Genomic DNA, 16,045 nt, shown 5'->3' on the forward strand with positions numbered 1-16,045 from the left:
CCTGAGGGTGAGGCTGGGGTGGGGACCCACATGAAGAGGCAGGGGAAGGTGCCCAGTGGCGCGTGTCAGGTCCAAGGACAGCGCTCGTGTGCAGCCATCTGCCGGAGACCAGGGTCAGGCAGCAGGTGTGGGGGTGGAGAGCACTCACTAGACCCCAGGTGCCGACAAGCCAGGCCTGGTCACCGAGGAGGGGGCAGTCTTCATGCACACAGGGCTCAGTCAGAGGTGGCCGGTCTTCCAAGGAGCACGCTGCGGTATGGAGCAAAGAACCCCTATCACCCCGGCAAGTAACGCTCCGCCTCCGGATGCCGACGCCGCAGCTGGCAGAACACTGCAAGGACAAGGCTGTCAGCAGAAGCTCGGCCTTGCCCCGAGGAGCCACGCCAGTTCGGACAGCTAGCGGCCCACCAGCCTGGCGTGGAGGCAGATAGCACCCAACTGCCCATGTCCTTCCCAGGCCCAGAGAGGCTGAGTCACTCCCCTGAGGTCACACAGCCTGAACCATGGCTACTGACAACAGACTGAGGTTGTCACCCATTTGTATTTTCCACCCATTTGCAACTTGAATATATGTAGGTGCTAGAAGCAATGACTGGCAGCCTAGACACTGCCAGCCCCTTCCCTTGCCCCCAAACAACACACCCAGCTTCTTCCTGCCCAGGCCTTTCCCGCCCTGCCCTGGGATCCTGGAGAAAAAGGAAGAGCCCTGGACCAGTCATCCAGATACTTGCTTCTGGTCCCAGCCTTGGCCACAGCTTCCAAGATGACCTGACCGGTTACTTTACCTCCCAGGACCTCAGTTTCCACAGCAGAGGACAAGACCCCAGCCCTTCCCGGCTGCTGCCCAGATCCAGCACCAGCCCCAGCCAGGCCAGGGGCCTGACCTCTCCCCAGGGCTCCGGGCTCCAGGCTGCGCAGCGCTGCAAGTTGCAGGCCTGAATGGCAGGGGGCTTCCCAGGCAGCCCGGCACACTCGGCCTCCTCCACGGCCTCCTGGACGCCGGCCCCATCAGACGAGATGCAGTACACAGAGCGGGACTGGGAGCCTCCTCCGCAGGAGGCCGAGCAGGGTGTCCATGGCCCTGCCTTCCAGCTGGCAAGAAGGGGAATCGGGTAAGGCTGGCCCAGGAGCACGGGCGGAAACCCAGCCCTGAGGGGCACAAGCCCTCACTCACACAGGTGGCCTGAGGACCCCCACCGCAGCCCATCCTCTGAACCTCCGGCCTGAACAAAGGCTACGGACCCAGGCGCTCCTCAGCATCCCCACCACCGGGCCTAGCTCTCTGAGCGCTCCCCACAACTCGGAGCCCTGCGCCTCCCCCTTGGCTTTCCTGTCCTCAACCCTATCCCCCTTTCTCCTTCCCACCAGGTCCCTGTCTCCCAGTCAGACTCCATTCCTCTCGGTCTGACCTTAATCAGGGGCAGCTCCTGGAAAGGCTGTGCTCACCCTGGTGTGGAGCGGCTCTGCCAGGCCCCGGGTGCAAGGACCCGGAGGAAAGAGCAGCCCTGTGGCCCCATGCAAAGCCAAGCCCGCCACCATCCCAGGAGGCCCGCTGCCACCAAGGCCAAGCGGTGACAGGGTGGCACCAGCCCTGCAGGGAGCCTGTGACCTGCAGGTTACCTGTTCCCACACACTCGCTGGGCCCCAGCAAGGCGCCACGCTCCGGGCTGGTGCAGGTAAGAGGTCCTTTGTGCACGAACAAAGCCATGGCCGATGCCAACAGGCCCTTTGGCCTGACCCCTGGCCCACCCCTCGGCATCTGCCAAGCCAAACCCTCTGCTGGCTCAGACAGACAGGGCCCTCTGGAACCTCCTCCAACCCTCCTGCCACCAAGCCTGGGTGTTCTGAGTACTTCGTGGTCACAGGAGAGCAGGGAGACCAGCCCCGGGCTCAGGCCTATTCTCTGACTCCCAGGGGTCTAGCTCTCCATGGAGTCAGTCTGTTCCCCAAGGCCTTGTTGGCTTCTAAAAGAGATGATCTTAAGCCTGTCCCAGGGGCTAGCAGGACTTGCATAGAAAGGAAGAAAAGGGCCAGGGGAGGATTAATGCCACCTCTCCCACACCCCAGCCACAGCGTGGGGGGCCCTGGACCCCCACCTCTTTGTTCTACACCTAAAGCAACTTGGAGGCCATGTTCCCTTCCCACCCAAGTTCTTGGGCCTCATCATGGGTAGAGGGGCTGGCAAGGTCTCACCGCTTGGTCTCCGGGCAAGGGTGAAGGTTGCAGGAGCGCCGGGCTGCCGGCCGTGGCTGGCGCTGGCACATGTAGTCGGGGTAGGCCTCGTGGTCGATGGTGCAGAACACCAGGCGGGACTGGTGACCTGTGCAAGGCCCAGCCATGGCGGGCAGACGCCAGTCAACATTCAGCAAGTGCGTTCCCCGGGCCAGGCACCACCCTGCACTCACCCCGCAGGTCAACCCCATTCAGTCTTAGATGACCCCCCGAGGCAGCTGCCACCACATCTCCAATTGGCAGATGAGGAAACTGAGGCTCTGAGAGTTTTTGCTGTGAGTGAGAGAGCCCTCCTCTGGCACCTGATCACTGACCCCAGGCCCAGCCCCCACTCCTAAGGGAGTCTGTCTCCTGTGAGATGCTGCTGCCTCGGGGAAGCCCCTTCTGGTTCTACTCGCTTAGGCTGGGGTCCTTCATGGAGTCCCCCAGATCCTGGGTTTTCCTCAAAGCAACCCCCATAACACAGAGATTTCTCGCCTACTTGTCCATTTCCCCAGGAGGGACTGCCTTGAGGAGAGGGCTGTGACTTGCCCACCTGTGGCCGTGGGATCCGGCACACAGGGCCCACGCCCTCCCCTGGGCCATCCACGCCCGCACCTCCGCCACACTCCACGCTGCAGTCACTCCATGAGCCGTGGCTCCAGCTGAAGCCGGGGCCGGGGTGGCGCAGGGGCAGGTGGTACTCGTAGTGCACGCCGGAGTTGGGCTCCTGGCTGATGAGCTGCCACGGGAGAGTCCTTGTTGGGGTCTGCTGCTGGGGGGCACTCCCAAACCCTCCACAGCCCCACAGCCCCCTGCCAGCCTCAGGCCCAGAGCCACTCAACGCCCCCACGTACAGAGCTTGGCAGCCTCTTGGGGACCACGAGCTGCCCACTCGCCCTCTCTCCCCACACCCCCACTTACCTCGATGACTAGGGGCTCCGAGGTGGGGCCCCGGGCATGGAGCCGCTCGGGGGCCAGGTCCCCCTCAGAACCCCGCTCGTAATGCAGGATGGTGCTGGCTGCTGGCAGGGCCCGGGCTGCCTCGATGGTCCAGTGCCCATTGAGGTAGTATTCCCCACGAACATTCTTCACAGCTGCGCAGAGGAGACCGCCTCAGTCAGCTGGAGGGGGGCAGTGCCGCACCTCCCCCTGCAGCCCCAGACCTGACTAGGACCTAACCCTAGGCTCTCACCCAGGAAGTTCCTGCTGGCAGCAGCCTCCTCGATGAGGATGCTGGTGGCACCCACGGGAACTATGAGGATCTGGTTGTAGCCTGGTGGGGGCAGAGACGCAGGTGCTGGGGATGCTGGGCTATCCCTCTCCCGGCACCACTCAAACAGCAGGAAGGAGCGGCCCCTGAGGACTCCAAGTGCCATGAAGCACAGAATGGGGGCAGGGAGGTTACAAAAGAGCCAGACAGGGCCGAGCTGCTGAGAAAGGCAACCCTGGCAGAAGAGGCCGCAGTACAAAAGCCAGGGTGGCGGGAAGGCTCAGGGCACCTGGAGCACACTGGGAGTGGGGAGGGATGGGGAGGGCATCCAGGCGGTGGCAGCAGGAGATGGGACTGCACGAGTGGGCACGGGTCCTAACCAAAGGCCACAGGGGGCCTTTCAGACGTGACCTGATATGATCAGAGCCTTCCAGTGCCATGAGGGCCACTTAAGGCTGGAGTCTAGGCCAGAGCGGGGACAGGCAAGGAAGGGACAGGCAACAGCCCCTTGTCGGAACCACCCCCACCTCGGCTGAGGTCATTAGCCTCAAAGGTGCCTGTGACGGGGTAGCAGGTCGTGCTGTCACCCCCACACTGCAGACACTTGTCCTCCTGCTTGGACGAGTCCAGCTCGTGATCACAGCCGACAACCTGTGGGCAGAGATGCGGGAAGCAGGGGAGAGGGCATCATAGCCACACCAGGCCTTGGGCCCCGTCGCATCCTAACCCCAGCACCCACGCAGCCCAGGCAGGATAGAGTGCTCAGGAGTGATTCAGCCACGAGCCAGGGCACTGGCCTGTGGCTGACAATCCACTTCTTTGTCTGTTCAGCTCCCATCTCCCCTTCTGGTAATAACGCCCTGTTTTCCTTGAGGGGCCACCTCTCTCCCACAGAGTTTGAATGGAGCTTCCCAAATGTGGGTTTTGGGAGGTCGGAGTGGTTCAGGGTAAGTCCCAAGCCAAGACGAATCAGAGACAACCCCCAGTGGCTACAACTCCTGGGAATGAGGCCCCCTTTCCCTGGGAGGGGCCGGGCTGCCACAGCAGAAGCTCGGAGCAGCTGGCGGCCACCTCCACACCTCCTGGGAAGAATGGGCCGGATCCTGATGCTGGACCCACGGAGAGAAAAGCCGAGTGGCACCTCATTCATGCACCTGTGGCTGTCTGTGTTGTTTGTTTTTCTGAAGTCGGAAAAGCCGGATTTCTGCCACCCAGAGGGTTTCTCTTATTGTAGGGCTAGCGTTCTCCAAGGATGAAGGTGAGGGGCCATAGGGCATCTGTGATGCCTGCAAGGTACCCTAGGAGCTGGGCTTGGTGTCCTGGTAACTTGAGAAGACACCAAGCTCATGGCAGCTACCTGGGCCTGTGGGTGGACAGGGAAACACCCACACTGATCCCCCAGGCAGCCCGGAGGCAGGCAGGGGCTGGGGCACCACTCACCCGGCAGCTGCCATCCACACAGACGTCTCTCTTGCCAGGCTCGCAGGGCGTCCCGTCAACCACAGCCTCCCTGTGCTTGTAGTAGAAGTTCTCCCCCCTGGGAATGCAGTTCAGTTCACACTTGTTTGGGGCTGGGGTGGGCAGGAAGGCAAGACTGAGATCCTGAGGTTAATGATGCCCCGCCCCAAGGCCTACCCTAGCAACAGGAAAGCATGGGTCAGAAAGCCCTGCAGCAGGCCCCGAGTAGCACAGATCCCCACCCCATCCCCATGAGAAGGGACCGTCTCCATGAATCTGTTGCACCTCTAAGGATCAAGTCGAAAAAAAATCCCAGAATCAGGAAAAAGTGAAGCACTTAAAGAAGTCTACCTCAGCATTATTTACCACAGCTGAGGTGGTTACAACAGGCTTTTTTTTTTTTTTTTTTTTTTTTTGAGGTAGAGTCTCGCTCTCGTTGCCCAGGCTGGAGTGCAGTGGCACGATCTCGGCTCACTGCAACCTCCGCCTCCCTAGTTTAAGCAATTCTTCTGCCTCAGCCCCCCTAGTGGCTGGGAGTACAGGTACGCGCCATCACACCCGGCTAAGTTTTGTACTTTTAGTAGAGATAGGGTTTCACCATGTTGGGCAGGCTGGTCTCAAACTCCTGACCTCAGGTGATCCGCCTGCCTCAGCCTCCCAAAGTGCTGGGATTACAGGTGTGAGCCACTGTGCATGGCCATAACAGGCTACTCTTTAAATAAATTATCAATGGAATATTACACATGCTGACTCTATAGTTACAAATGATTGCAAAGACTATATGGTGTGGGAAGATGCTTAAAACACAGAATGCAAAATGGTGATTACTATGCAAGAATTACAAATATGTAAGCATATATGGAAAGAATAGTGTGAAAGGGGCTAAAATGAAATGCTAACAGTGATCTTGTGAAAGGAGCAGGATGAGGGTAACTTTTTTTTGGTTTTAATGTTTTTCAGATGGGATCTCACTCTGTCTCCTGGGCTGGAATGCAGAGGCACGATCAAAGCTCACAGCAGCCTCTACCTCCGAGACTCAAGTGGTCCTCCAGCCTCAGTCTCTCGAATAGTTGGGACTATAGGCACATGCCACCATACCCAGCTAATTTTTTAATTTTTTGTAGAGACAGGGTCTCACTACAATGCCCAGGCTGGTTTCAAACTCCTGGGCTCAAATGATCCTCCTGCCTCAGCCTTCCAAAGCACCAGGATTACAGGCAGGAACCACTGTACCTGGCCTGGTTTTAATTTTTCTTTTGGAGACAAGATCTCACTCTGTCATCTGGGCTGGAGTGAAGTGGTGTGATCTTGACTCACTGCAGCCTCAACTTCCTGGGCTCAAGTGATCCTCCCACCTCGGCTTCTCAAATACCTGGGACTACATGGGTGTGCAACCATGCCTAGCTAATCTTTGTATGCCTGGCTAATCTTCGTATTTTTGGTAGAGATGGGGTTTCACCACATTGCCCAGGCTTGTCTCAAATTCCTGGACTCAAGTGATCCTCCTGCCTCAGCCCCCCAAAGTGCTGGGATTACGGGCATGAGCCACTGCACCCAACCTTAACTTTTAATTTATCTAAATATATACACATTTTAAAACAACCCAAAAGTACAAACAGGATTATAATCATCTCCACACCATGGAAGGTATCCCTCTACTATCTTTTTAGACTTTCCTCTGTGTTCCAATTTTTCTATCATGTGTATATACTCAAATTATTTTTGACATGTGTCCACTTCAGGATCCAGGGGGAATACTGAAAGCTAGAGTCCCACTGGGCCACGCCCACAGCCCATACACCCACAGTCATGATCCCAACACACACACACACACACACAGAGGATATAAGACTCCCACTGGGCCACGCCCACAGCCACGATCCCAACACACACACACACACACACACACACACACACACACACGATATAAGTGCTCATTGCTCTGGAATCCAGAGTGCCACAGGGTCTCCAGAGGTCATTTGCAGCAAGCAGGGAAAACGAACACTCAGAAGACTTGTCTTGAGGAATCTTCTGATTCATCTAAAATGCTTAATGATATACATGTTGATGCTTACCTGGGTGTTTTTTCCCTGAACTGTATTTCTCTAAAAATTAATGACTTATACCTTCCTCAGAGGTACTCAGACAATCTCCTCTGGCCCCCAGATCCTTGATAAATGAAGTCTTGGTGTACCAAGCCCCTTCCAGCCCCTCCTGCAGGATGACCAGGGGGCACCATTCCTACTGCTCCTAGGGCTCCCCATCTCCGTCTCTGTGCGACAGGAGGAATGCTTCCCATAGCAGACTGAGCAAAAACAGGGCTCAAAATGGTATAGACACACCATAGCTTCGTTTGAAAATATACATACATAAGGGGAGAAAGGATGGAAAGACCTCAAAATGGCTGCCATTGTGTTGCCACGGGCATGCGCTGGGGGGAGCAGGGGTACTGGTGATTGATTCATTATGGGTTGATCGATGGGGGTATTTGACACATGCTGGCTCTGGCAGCACATATACTAAAATTGGAATGATACAGAGATTAGCACAGCCCCTGAGCTGGTATGGCATGCAAATTCATGAAGCATTCCATATTTACTTTAAAAATTATTTGGGAGGCTGAGGTGGAAGGATTGATTGAGCTTGGGAGGTAGACGCTGCCCAGCTGACTAGACACTGCTGCACTCAAGCCTGGGCGAGATCCTGTCTCAAAAAAAAAAAAAAAAAAAAAAGAAAAGAAAAGAAAGAAAGAAAAAGGAAAAGAAAAAAAGGAAAAAAGGAATGGAAAGGAAGAGAGAAAAAGAGCAAGCAAGAGAGAGAACGAGAGGGAAAGAAAAAAAAAAGAAAAGAGATAAAGAGAGACCTCTTGTTCTCTCTCGAGGGACCTCTGCAGACCCTCTCCTCCCCAAAGGTGGGTCCTGTGGTCTAGAAGATTTCCTGTACATTGCGAGCCACCGCGCCCACCCAAAAAAAAAAAAAAATTTGGCCAGGTACAGTGGCTCACGCCTGCAATCCCAGCACTCTGGGAGGTCGCTGCGGGCGGATCCCTTGAGCCCAGGAGTTCAAGACCAGCCTGGGCAACACAGTGAGACTGTCTCTAATATATATATATGACAACGCCTCTATAATAATGGCAATAGGAACTGTGGCATCAACGTAGGTATACGAGAGGCCCTGAGAGAGCGAGTCCCGGCCGCGCTCACCGCCGTAGTAGGGCAGCCACCGGTACCGCCGCCCCTGGAACTCCGCTCCGTCGAACTCCGCGCACTGCTCGGCCCGGAAGTCCCGGGCGCCGTCAGGGCAGCTCTGCGGGGCGGAGGGGAAGTCGGGGTCCAGGAGGCGGAGTCCGAGGTCCGCCCACCTCCTACCCCGCCCGAGCCCAGGGAGCCCGGGAGTCTCCCTTGCCTGCCCCGTCCGAGCCGCCGGAGGTGGAGTCCGCCCCCCGGACCCCTGTGCGCGCCCCTCCATGGTGCTCTAGGCTGTGGAGGGCAAGGCCAGTCCCCGGGGACAGGGTGAGGAAGGGTCCCCCATGCAGCCCAGCTGTGGATTGGCAGGAGGACCCCAGGCTGGGCCAACTGAGCAGCCCCCGGCCAGGGGCGGGCATCCCAGTGGGGACATCGGCCAGGAGGGGCTGGGGGAGCTGGTGGCCTCGCCTGCGCCCCGTGGGCTTTACCTCCGTGCGACAAGAGCGGTGGCTCCGGGCGGGACCCACGCAGCTGGAGCCTCCATCTCTCCTGCGGGACCAGAGCACCGGGAAGACCCGGACCGAGACCCAAAGTCCCCGCCCCCGTTCTGGGGCTCCCTGCAGGCCCCAGCTTCTGCGGGACTCTCCAGTGGGAGCAGCAAGGTGAGAGGGTGTCCCCCGACCCCACCCCGTAAATCCCCCAGGTGGGCGTGAGCGACCTGGGTTGGTACTCCAGAGAAGCGGGACTCAGAGCCCTACCCACTCTGTAGTTTGGATTTAAGGTGGGACCACTCCACTGCCTCTTAGGCAGATTCCCAGAGATGACCCAAGGTGCATGGGATATAATACCCGCCCGCCTGGCACAGCCATCCTGCGATCTAAGCAGGACATCAATATAAGGCTCTTAGGATCATTCCTGGTCTCTCACTCCTCCTCACATAGGGTTCTCAGGAACAACCCCTATACAAACCGGGACAGAGGCACCTCACTACCCTTTCTGTGCCCCACCTTCTCCACTGACCCTGCCGGAGTGCAGCGCACACAGCAAGCACTTAATAAATCGCTTGAAGTGGGGAACATCTGCACTCGGCAAAGAAACCACAAGAATTGAGAACTGCTGGTTGAAGATTATTTACCAATTCCAGCAAAATTGACTGCACCCGCCATACGGCAGGCAGGTGCAGCATCAGGAGCTGGAGACCAGGGGCAACAGGCAGCACGCATGCTCCAGCTCAGAGTGGAAGGCCCTGGGAAATGGCTTGATTTCCTGCGCTGAACTGATGCTGCTTCCAGAATGAATCTGCTCCTTGGTGGGTTCTGCTGATGTGGCCAGTGCTAGCCTAGGTCACGACCACCTAGCCCACCACCCAGAAGCCAGCGTCCCCTGCTCCTGCTTTAACAAGCTGGCCCATTTTCATCTCTCCTACCTCTGGGAGTAGCAGGGGCGCTCCCGGAAGCTGACGCCCCCTCCACAGGTCCGGCTGCAGGGGCTCCACTGGCCCCAGGGTCCCCAGGTGTCACTCTGCCGCCTAACCTTGGGAGCCTGCAGAAGACAGGACCATGCATCAGCATTGCCCACGCAGAGCCTGAGCCCAGAGGCCCCTCCAAAGATGCTCTGCCTAAAACCCTCCCCCACCCATCAAGGAGTCTGGGATTCTCCCTTCCAGGGCCCACCTTTGGGACTCAGCAACACTGCTGGGCACCCCAAAACATATTCTTTTTCAGAATTAGCCTGCTTTCCTCATAAGGAGCTGAGAGCCAGGCCTGGAGGGCGGGAGCAGGAGCAGCTGGGAAGAGTTTGGAGTTTCAGGGGCCACTGGAGGGAGGGACCCTACAGCCAGGGGCAGTTTGAGGGTCCAGGCATTTGTGGGTTAGCCATGATGTAAGGGAGGGGGCCTTAAAAGAAAATAAAGGGAAGCAACATGGGGGGATCCTGCTAATCTGGCAAAGACTCCCAGGAGTACCCCAATACTCCTCCCATTATGAGAGGAGTATATAAAGACTCCCAGGAGTACCCCAATACTCCTCCTTCTCCCATTGTGAGAGAACCCTTGAAAACTTGACTCAGCTGGGTACCTGGCTGCCCAAAATTTTTAAAAAAGACATTTCCTAGACTTCCTGCAGCTAACTGTGGCTACGTCACTTAGTTCTCATCAGTGAGATATAAATACAAGTGTTGGGCAGCTGCCGCAAATAATCTCCTTGAGAGAGAGCCTGCATGAGTCTTTGTCCTTTTCTCCTTCCTCCTGTACTCTTTCAGGCTGTCTGGGAAGCAGATGTGGTGGCTGGAGTTGGAGCAGCCTTTTAGACTGTGAGGTAGCTTGGAAATAGAGGCTTCAAACAGTGAAGCAAAGAGAGAGAGACTCTAGAGCCTGGAGGATTTTGTGCAACAGAATAGCCCCAGACTTCTGACCCCTGGGTGTTTATATGAGAGAGGAATCATGTCTGTCTTATTGAAGAACTGTTATTTGGGACTCTACACAGGATTATAATCCTAGCAGATACACTTTCCCACCAGAAAGATTGGACCCCTTGCAGCTGGCATCAGGAATCCACATGCCACACACACATTATCTCATTTCATCCTCACAACAACCCGAAAGACCCCATTGCATGAATAAGAAAAATGAGGCAGAGAGAGGAAACCACAGAGGAAGAAGTGGGCACAGTAGCCGGCCAGCCTCACTGCAGGCCTCTGCTCCCCTGCCAGGGCTGTGCCCCCACCCACCTGGGGGAATCAAATGAGACACTAGATGATTCCCTACAGGGTTGGACAGGGATTAGATGTAACTTCACAATTTTGCCAGGAGGCATACAGTGTACATGCAAACATTTGCTGGAAGGGGACTTTCTTTTAGGGTATCACCACAAGACTCTCAAGGAAAAACACCATTCCCACTTTTCAGAGAAAGACCTCAATGGTCACATAGAAAAGTGGCTGGGTGCGGTGGCTCATGCCTGTAATCCCAGCATTTTGGGAGGCCAAGGCAGGCAGATCACCTGAGGTCAGGAGTTGGAGACCAGCCTGCCCAACATGGCGAAACCCCGTCTCTACTAAAACTATAAAAAATTAGCCAGGCGTGGTGGCGGGCGCCTGTAATCCCAGCTACTCGGGAGGCTGAGGCAGGAGAATTGCTTGAACCCGGGAGGCGGAGGTTGCAGTGAGCTGAGATTGAGCCACTGCACTCCAGCCTGGGCAACAGAGAGAGACTCCATCTCAAAAAAAAGAAAAGAAAAGCAGGCTCTGGCCGGGCGCAGTGGCTCACGCCTGTAATCCCAGCACTTTGGGAGGCCGAGGCGGGCGGATCACGAGGTCAGGAGATCGAGACCATCCTGGCTAACACAGTGAAACCCTGTCTCTACTAAAAATACAAAAAATTAGCCGGGCAAGGTGGTGGGCGCCTGTAGTCCCAGCTACTCAGGAGGCTGAGGCAGGAGAATGGCGTGAACCCCGGGGGGCAGAGCCTGCAGTGAGCCAAGATCGCGCCACTGCACTCCAGCCTGGGCGACAGCGAGACTCCGTCTCAAAAAAAAAAAAAAGAAAAGCAGGCTCTTCCTTTCATGGTGATCCCTGAGCAGCTTCGCTGGATCTCAGGTGAGGAAGGACGTTTACTCATCTCTAACATCCCTGGTGCCAAACATCTAGTTATCCTTGTCTTATAACAAAACCCAGAACACTGAAGCAGAACAAACCACGCACAAACCACGCTAAGCCTGCCGAACCACACACAACCAAGAAGGAAGGGCTTGCCAGATGAAAGGTCTTAGCTTTCACTTTGTAAAATCATCTACTCCTTCAAGTCTAACTTGGACAAAAATCTCTAAGCTTTCGAAACCACTGAGCCAAAATATCAAAGTGTTCTCTGAATGAAAGTTAAACTGAAATTTACTTGGATCAAGTTTCTATTTCACAAGGAAGACACGGAGTGTTGAGCATGAAGGTGACTTTCCAGAGACAGCCTGCAGCCCCAGCTGGGATTCTGGCACCCGCCCCCCACACACACAGCCTCATCCCACATTTTAAGTATTCAGGAGAGGTCTTCAGGGGTAGCTGCTTTCTTAGCTGCTGGGTTGGGCCTGGTTGTCAATTACCCTCTGACTAAGGCCTGTTTGGATGTCTGTCTTGGCTCCTTGGCACAGCAGCCAGCAAAATCCACTCTTCCCTGGAGCTGGGCTGGGCGTACTGGTGTGTGGCCAAGGCAATGAGGGGTACCCCTGCCACGGAGCCACTGCCTGGCCATCAGGATAAGGCAGGGGCAGGACTGGCCTGAACAAGGGCCCCCTAAGGGACATGCTGTTTCCAGAATGCCTTCTTGCCTCCTGTGCCCAGCACCTGTGAGGCAGGTATCCACTAGCCAGAAGCCCTAGTCCGTCCCATCCTAGAGCCGTGCTCTGTCCACGCACTCCACACTGTCTCTCCAAGGAAGGAAAGCACCTTCAGCCACAGGCAGCATGAGCACACTCTTGCTCTGTAATTACCCAAACCATGAACTGCCTGACGTGGTGTGAAGCCAGAATGAGCTGATCCAGCCAGCCTCACCTGGGGCCTGCCCTCACCTGTCTCGTGCTGCTCTAGGCGCCCCGCCCATGCCTCCTTCAACTCCCACCTGGAGCCACTCAGGGGTCCGCTTTCCTGCTGCACTGTTTTCAGGGGAATCAATTGCCCACTGTGCATGTGTGTAAGAGAGAGACAGAACACATGCACACCCGCGTGCAGGTGGGAGCAGAGGCTGAGGCCCAGGAACACGCAGGCTGCCACACCACCTTTATTCATTTACTCATTCTGTTCAGGCTGACTGCTGGCAGCATAAGTGATCCAGAGAAGGTGCTCGGACTGGGTGGCTCCTGCCCCAGCAACAGAGGGAGGCAGTGGAGCTGTGAGCGGGGCCACACTCCCTGCAGACTCACAGAGGGCAGGGAGAGAAGAATTCTCAGCCCAGGCTGCTCCCAGCCCCATCTGAGACACACTGGGAGGCGGCAGCCGGATGAGGCTACTCAGCGTAGCCTTAAGGGAGAAAAGGTTTAAGAGAACCAAGGGTGCTTTGGAAACCTTGATTTGTTTCGTCTGCATGACAGCCTCTGGGGTGGGCATTATTACTCCCAAATTAGAGCAGTCTAAGGCTTGATTATTTGCCTAGGGTCATGCAGCTGTCCAGGTGGCTCTGGGATTTAATCCTGGGGCCTGGACACTGTCCTGGTGCCCTCTCAACCTGGGCTTTGGCCTTCATGCAGCTGGGCCACCAGCACGTGCTGAAGGACCTGAGAGTGGCATTTAGGAAGCAAGGTTCATGGGGTGGCAGAGGGGACCGTGGGTAGCTGGCAGGTGGTCGAGAGGACATGAAAAAGGCTGGCTCTGGCCCACCCTCCGCTCCAGCTGTGGCCCATGTTGGGTTCACAGGGCTCTTGAAGTGCCATCTATGGGATACACTTCTAGTGGGAGAAGTGCCCACTGCCATCCATCCTGCCTGCCCCACACACCCCTGCAGAGGAGTCCTGCTCAGCCTCTGCCCACAGATGCCAGATGTGGCATCTCCCCCTGACCTCCCCACAGCAGAAAACAGTTTGGGTTCTTTTGCAGGGATCCTTCCTCTCTCACTTCTTGCCTGTCTCACAGAGGGGTGGGCAGGGCTGTGGGTCACCCTGGGAGATTTCTCCTGGGGTAGGACAGGGCCCAGCTGCCTCTGTGGCTTCTATTCTGCCAGGCACTGAGCCAGGGCAACACCCAGCTCTGCAGACCCTCTCCTCCCCAAAGGTGGGGCCTGTGGTCTAGAAGATTCCTTGTATATCCTCAAGACCCAGGGACCTTCTCAGAGAGCCCTGGCCTTTGGGCCCGTTAATGAAACAGCAACTCTGACCACCAGCCAGCTTCCTGTGTCCACTGTCTTAATTCGCAGTCTAATACAGTAGCCACTAGCCACATATGGCTGTTTAAATTAATTATGGCCAGGCATGGTGGCACACACCTGGAGTCCCAGCTACCTGGGAGGCTGAGGCAGAAGAGTCACTTGAACCCAGGAGGTGGAGGTTACAGTGAGCCGAAGTCATGCCAGTACACTCCGGCCTGGGTGACAGAGTGAGACTTTGTCTCAAAAATAAATATTTAAAAATTTTAAAAATAAATTTAAATTAAAGTCAAGTAAAATTAAAACTCACTTCACCCACATTTCAAGTGCCCAGTGGACCTAGGGGCTACCTATTGGATAGCAGAGAAACAGGACATTTCTGCCATCTCAGAAGGTTCCACAGGACGGCCCTGCCCTAGGTGCTACCCCAAGGGGAAAGGAAATGACTGGCACCCCAAAACTCTAGGCCCAAACACCCCAGCTTAGGGAAGCTGTGTTTGGCTCCAGGCAGAGGACAGGTGTCTGGTGGGATGGGCCACCCAGCCCTGCACCTTGGCTGCACCCGCCAGGATTGGCAGGGACTTCATGGAGTGCTCCCACCACCTTCTGAAGGAGGGAAGCCCTAGGAAGGTGCCATTCCTACACACTGCGCCCTGCAGCCGGGCGGGCAGTTCTGGGCACCCTGGCCAGCTGGCTTCAAGGGCTCAGCCCTTTCTGAGGGAGCTCAGCGGCGGGGGCTCCCCTCCTCCCAGCCCAGCTTCCCTGACATCGCCTTTCCTGGGGACGTTGCCTGCGGGCCCGCGCGTCCCCATCCTCGCCTCCCCTGCAGGGTCCTCCCGGGGGCGGGGCAGGACCGCACTCACCGAGGACCCGGGCGCTGGAGCCAGCAGTAGCGGCACGAGCAGGAGCAGCTGCATCTCAGCCTGCGGGAGACGCAGCGGGTTAGAGCGGCCCGGGGCTCCCGCAGCTGTCCTCGGCGCGGGCGCGAGTGTGTGGGCGCGTCTCTCCTTATGGCCCACAGGTGACCAGGAGACCCGCAACGGGACCGCCGGGCGCGCCTCGGTGCACCGCAGAGAACACAGCGTGAGGGCGCCCCGCCGGGCGGCTCAACATGTGAGCGAGAAACAAACGGCCCATCCGCAACTGGCAGAAGTTCAGGAACAACTTGTTTCAGGGTTCCAGAGGGAAAAAAAAGAGAGAGCAATTAAAAAAACTTCTATGTGGTTGAAAAACAAGGAGTTCAGAATCCGAGTAATTAGACTCACTATTTTAATTCAGCAAGATTCCTTTTAAAAAAGCTATTACATCAGATGTTTAAAAACTCCTAATATAGGCTTTAAAAAAATCAAGTCTCTGAAGACACTTTGAAAACCCAAATGCTCTAAAAATGTTAATTGTATCCCATTTAAAACCCAAGCCAGCATTTCTCTGCACAGGGAAGCTCCATAAGCAGCCTCCATAACCAACGTGTGTATGCAGTGCAGTGTGTGCGCCGTGCAGTGTGTGTGGTGCAGCGTGTGTACAGTGTAGTGTGTGGTGCAGCGTGTGCGCCCTGAAGGTGCAGTGCAGTGTGCAGTACAGTGTAGTGTGCTCGGGGCAGTGTGCAGTGCAGTGTGTGTGGAGTGTCTGTGGTTTGATGTGTGCATGCATGCAATGTGCACGTGCAGTGTGTGGGGCGGGTCTATGTGCAGTCTGGTGCGTACTATTTGGTGCAGGTATCCAGTCGGTATACACGCTGTACAGTGTGTATGTGTACATACATGTCGCTGTATCGCAGAATGACATAAGCAATGTGCGCCCTTCAGTACAAAACAAGTACTAGCGTGTAGGTTTGAACTTTAAAATCTGTAATTCTACCAATGTTCTAATTTTTTTTAAGATATAAAATGGCTTCTGCTTACGAGGATAAAAGCATATAGAAGCCAAGCTCAGCAGAAATGTAACCTGGCACATTGAACAATGTACACACTCGTTAATTTGGCACAGTGAGTCATTGAGTCATTATTTTCGTGGTCAAGTTCGAGATTCCTGGGGTTGGAGGGTGAGGGAAGGGGGTTGCTGCCAGGGCCCTGCCTCTGCTCTGTTGAGGGCAGCTCCCAGAGCAGGAGCCCCCTGCTAGGGCTAGGCTAGGCCTGC

The 16,045-nt window shown here is 56.0% G+C and overlaps 1 protein-coding gene and 1 non-coding gene across 4 annotated transcripts in view; one reads left to right on the plus strand and one right to left on the minus strand.

Annotated features, from left to right (window-relative positions):
* PAPLN (papilin, proteoglycan like sulfated glycoprotein) overlaps positions 1-16,045 on the minus strand; it is a 36,881-nt gene that overhangs the window by 19,770 nt on the left and 1,066 nt on the right. For 2 of the 3 annotated variants that reach the window (XM_055288885.1, XM_063644176.1), the window contains exons 2-12: positions 14,773-14,832; positions 9,494-9,609; positions 8,556-8,616; positions 8,086-8,188; positions 4,865-4,995; positions 3,952-4,075; positions 3,136-3,308; positions 2,830-2,953; positions 2,194-2,320; positions 885-1,092; positions 149-331 (exon numbers count right to left, since the gene is read on the minus strand). In XM_055288885.1, coding sequence (XP_055144860.1) covers positions 149-331; positions 885-1,092; positions 2,194-2,320; positions 2,830-2,953; positions 3,136-3,308; positions 3,952-4,075; positions 4,865-4,995; positions 8,086-8,188; positions 8,556-8,616; positions 9,494-9,609; positions 14,773-14,826 — 1,404 coding nt within the window. In that variant the 5' untranslated portion in view covers positions 14,827-14,832. Of the gene's footprint in view, positions 1-148; positions 332-884; positions 1,093-2,193; positions 2,321-2,829; positions 2,954-3,135; positions 3,309-3,406; positions 3,488-3,951; positions 4,076-4,864; positions 4,996-8,085; positions 8,189-8,555; positions 8,617-9,493; positions 9,610-14,772; positions 14,833-16,045 lie in introns of all 3 variants that reach the window. The other variant, XM_055288884.1, reaches the window with a different exon arrangement.
* Positions 7,378-7,481, plus strand: LOC129488940 (U6 spliceosomal RNA). Its single transcript, XR_008659780.1, has one exon. It is a non-coding gene; the product is annotated as a U6 spliceosomal RNA (small nuclear RNA).

The sequence above is a fragment of the Symphalangus syndactylus genome, chromosome 8 (genome assembly GCF_028878055.3).
Source record: "Symphalangus syndactylus isolate Jambi chromosome 8, NHGRI_mSymSyn1-v2.1_pri, whole genome shotgun sequence".
In the NCBI taxonomy this organism is placed as follows: domain Eukaryota; kingdom Metazoa; phylum Chordata; class Mammalia; order Primates; family Hylobatidae; genus Symphalangus; species Symphalangus syndactylus.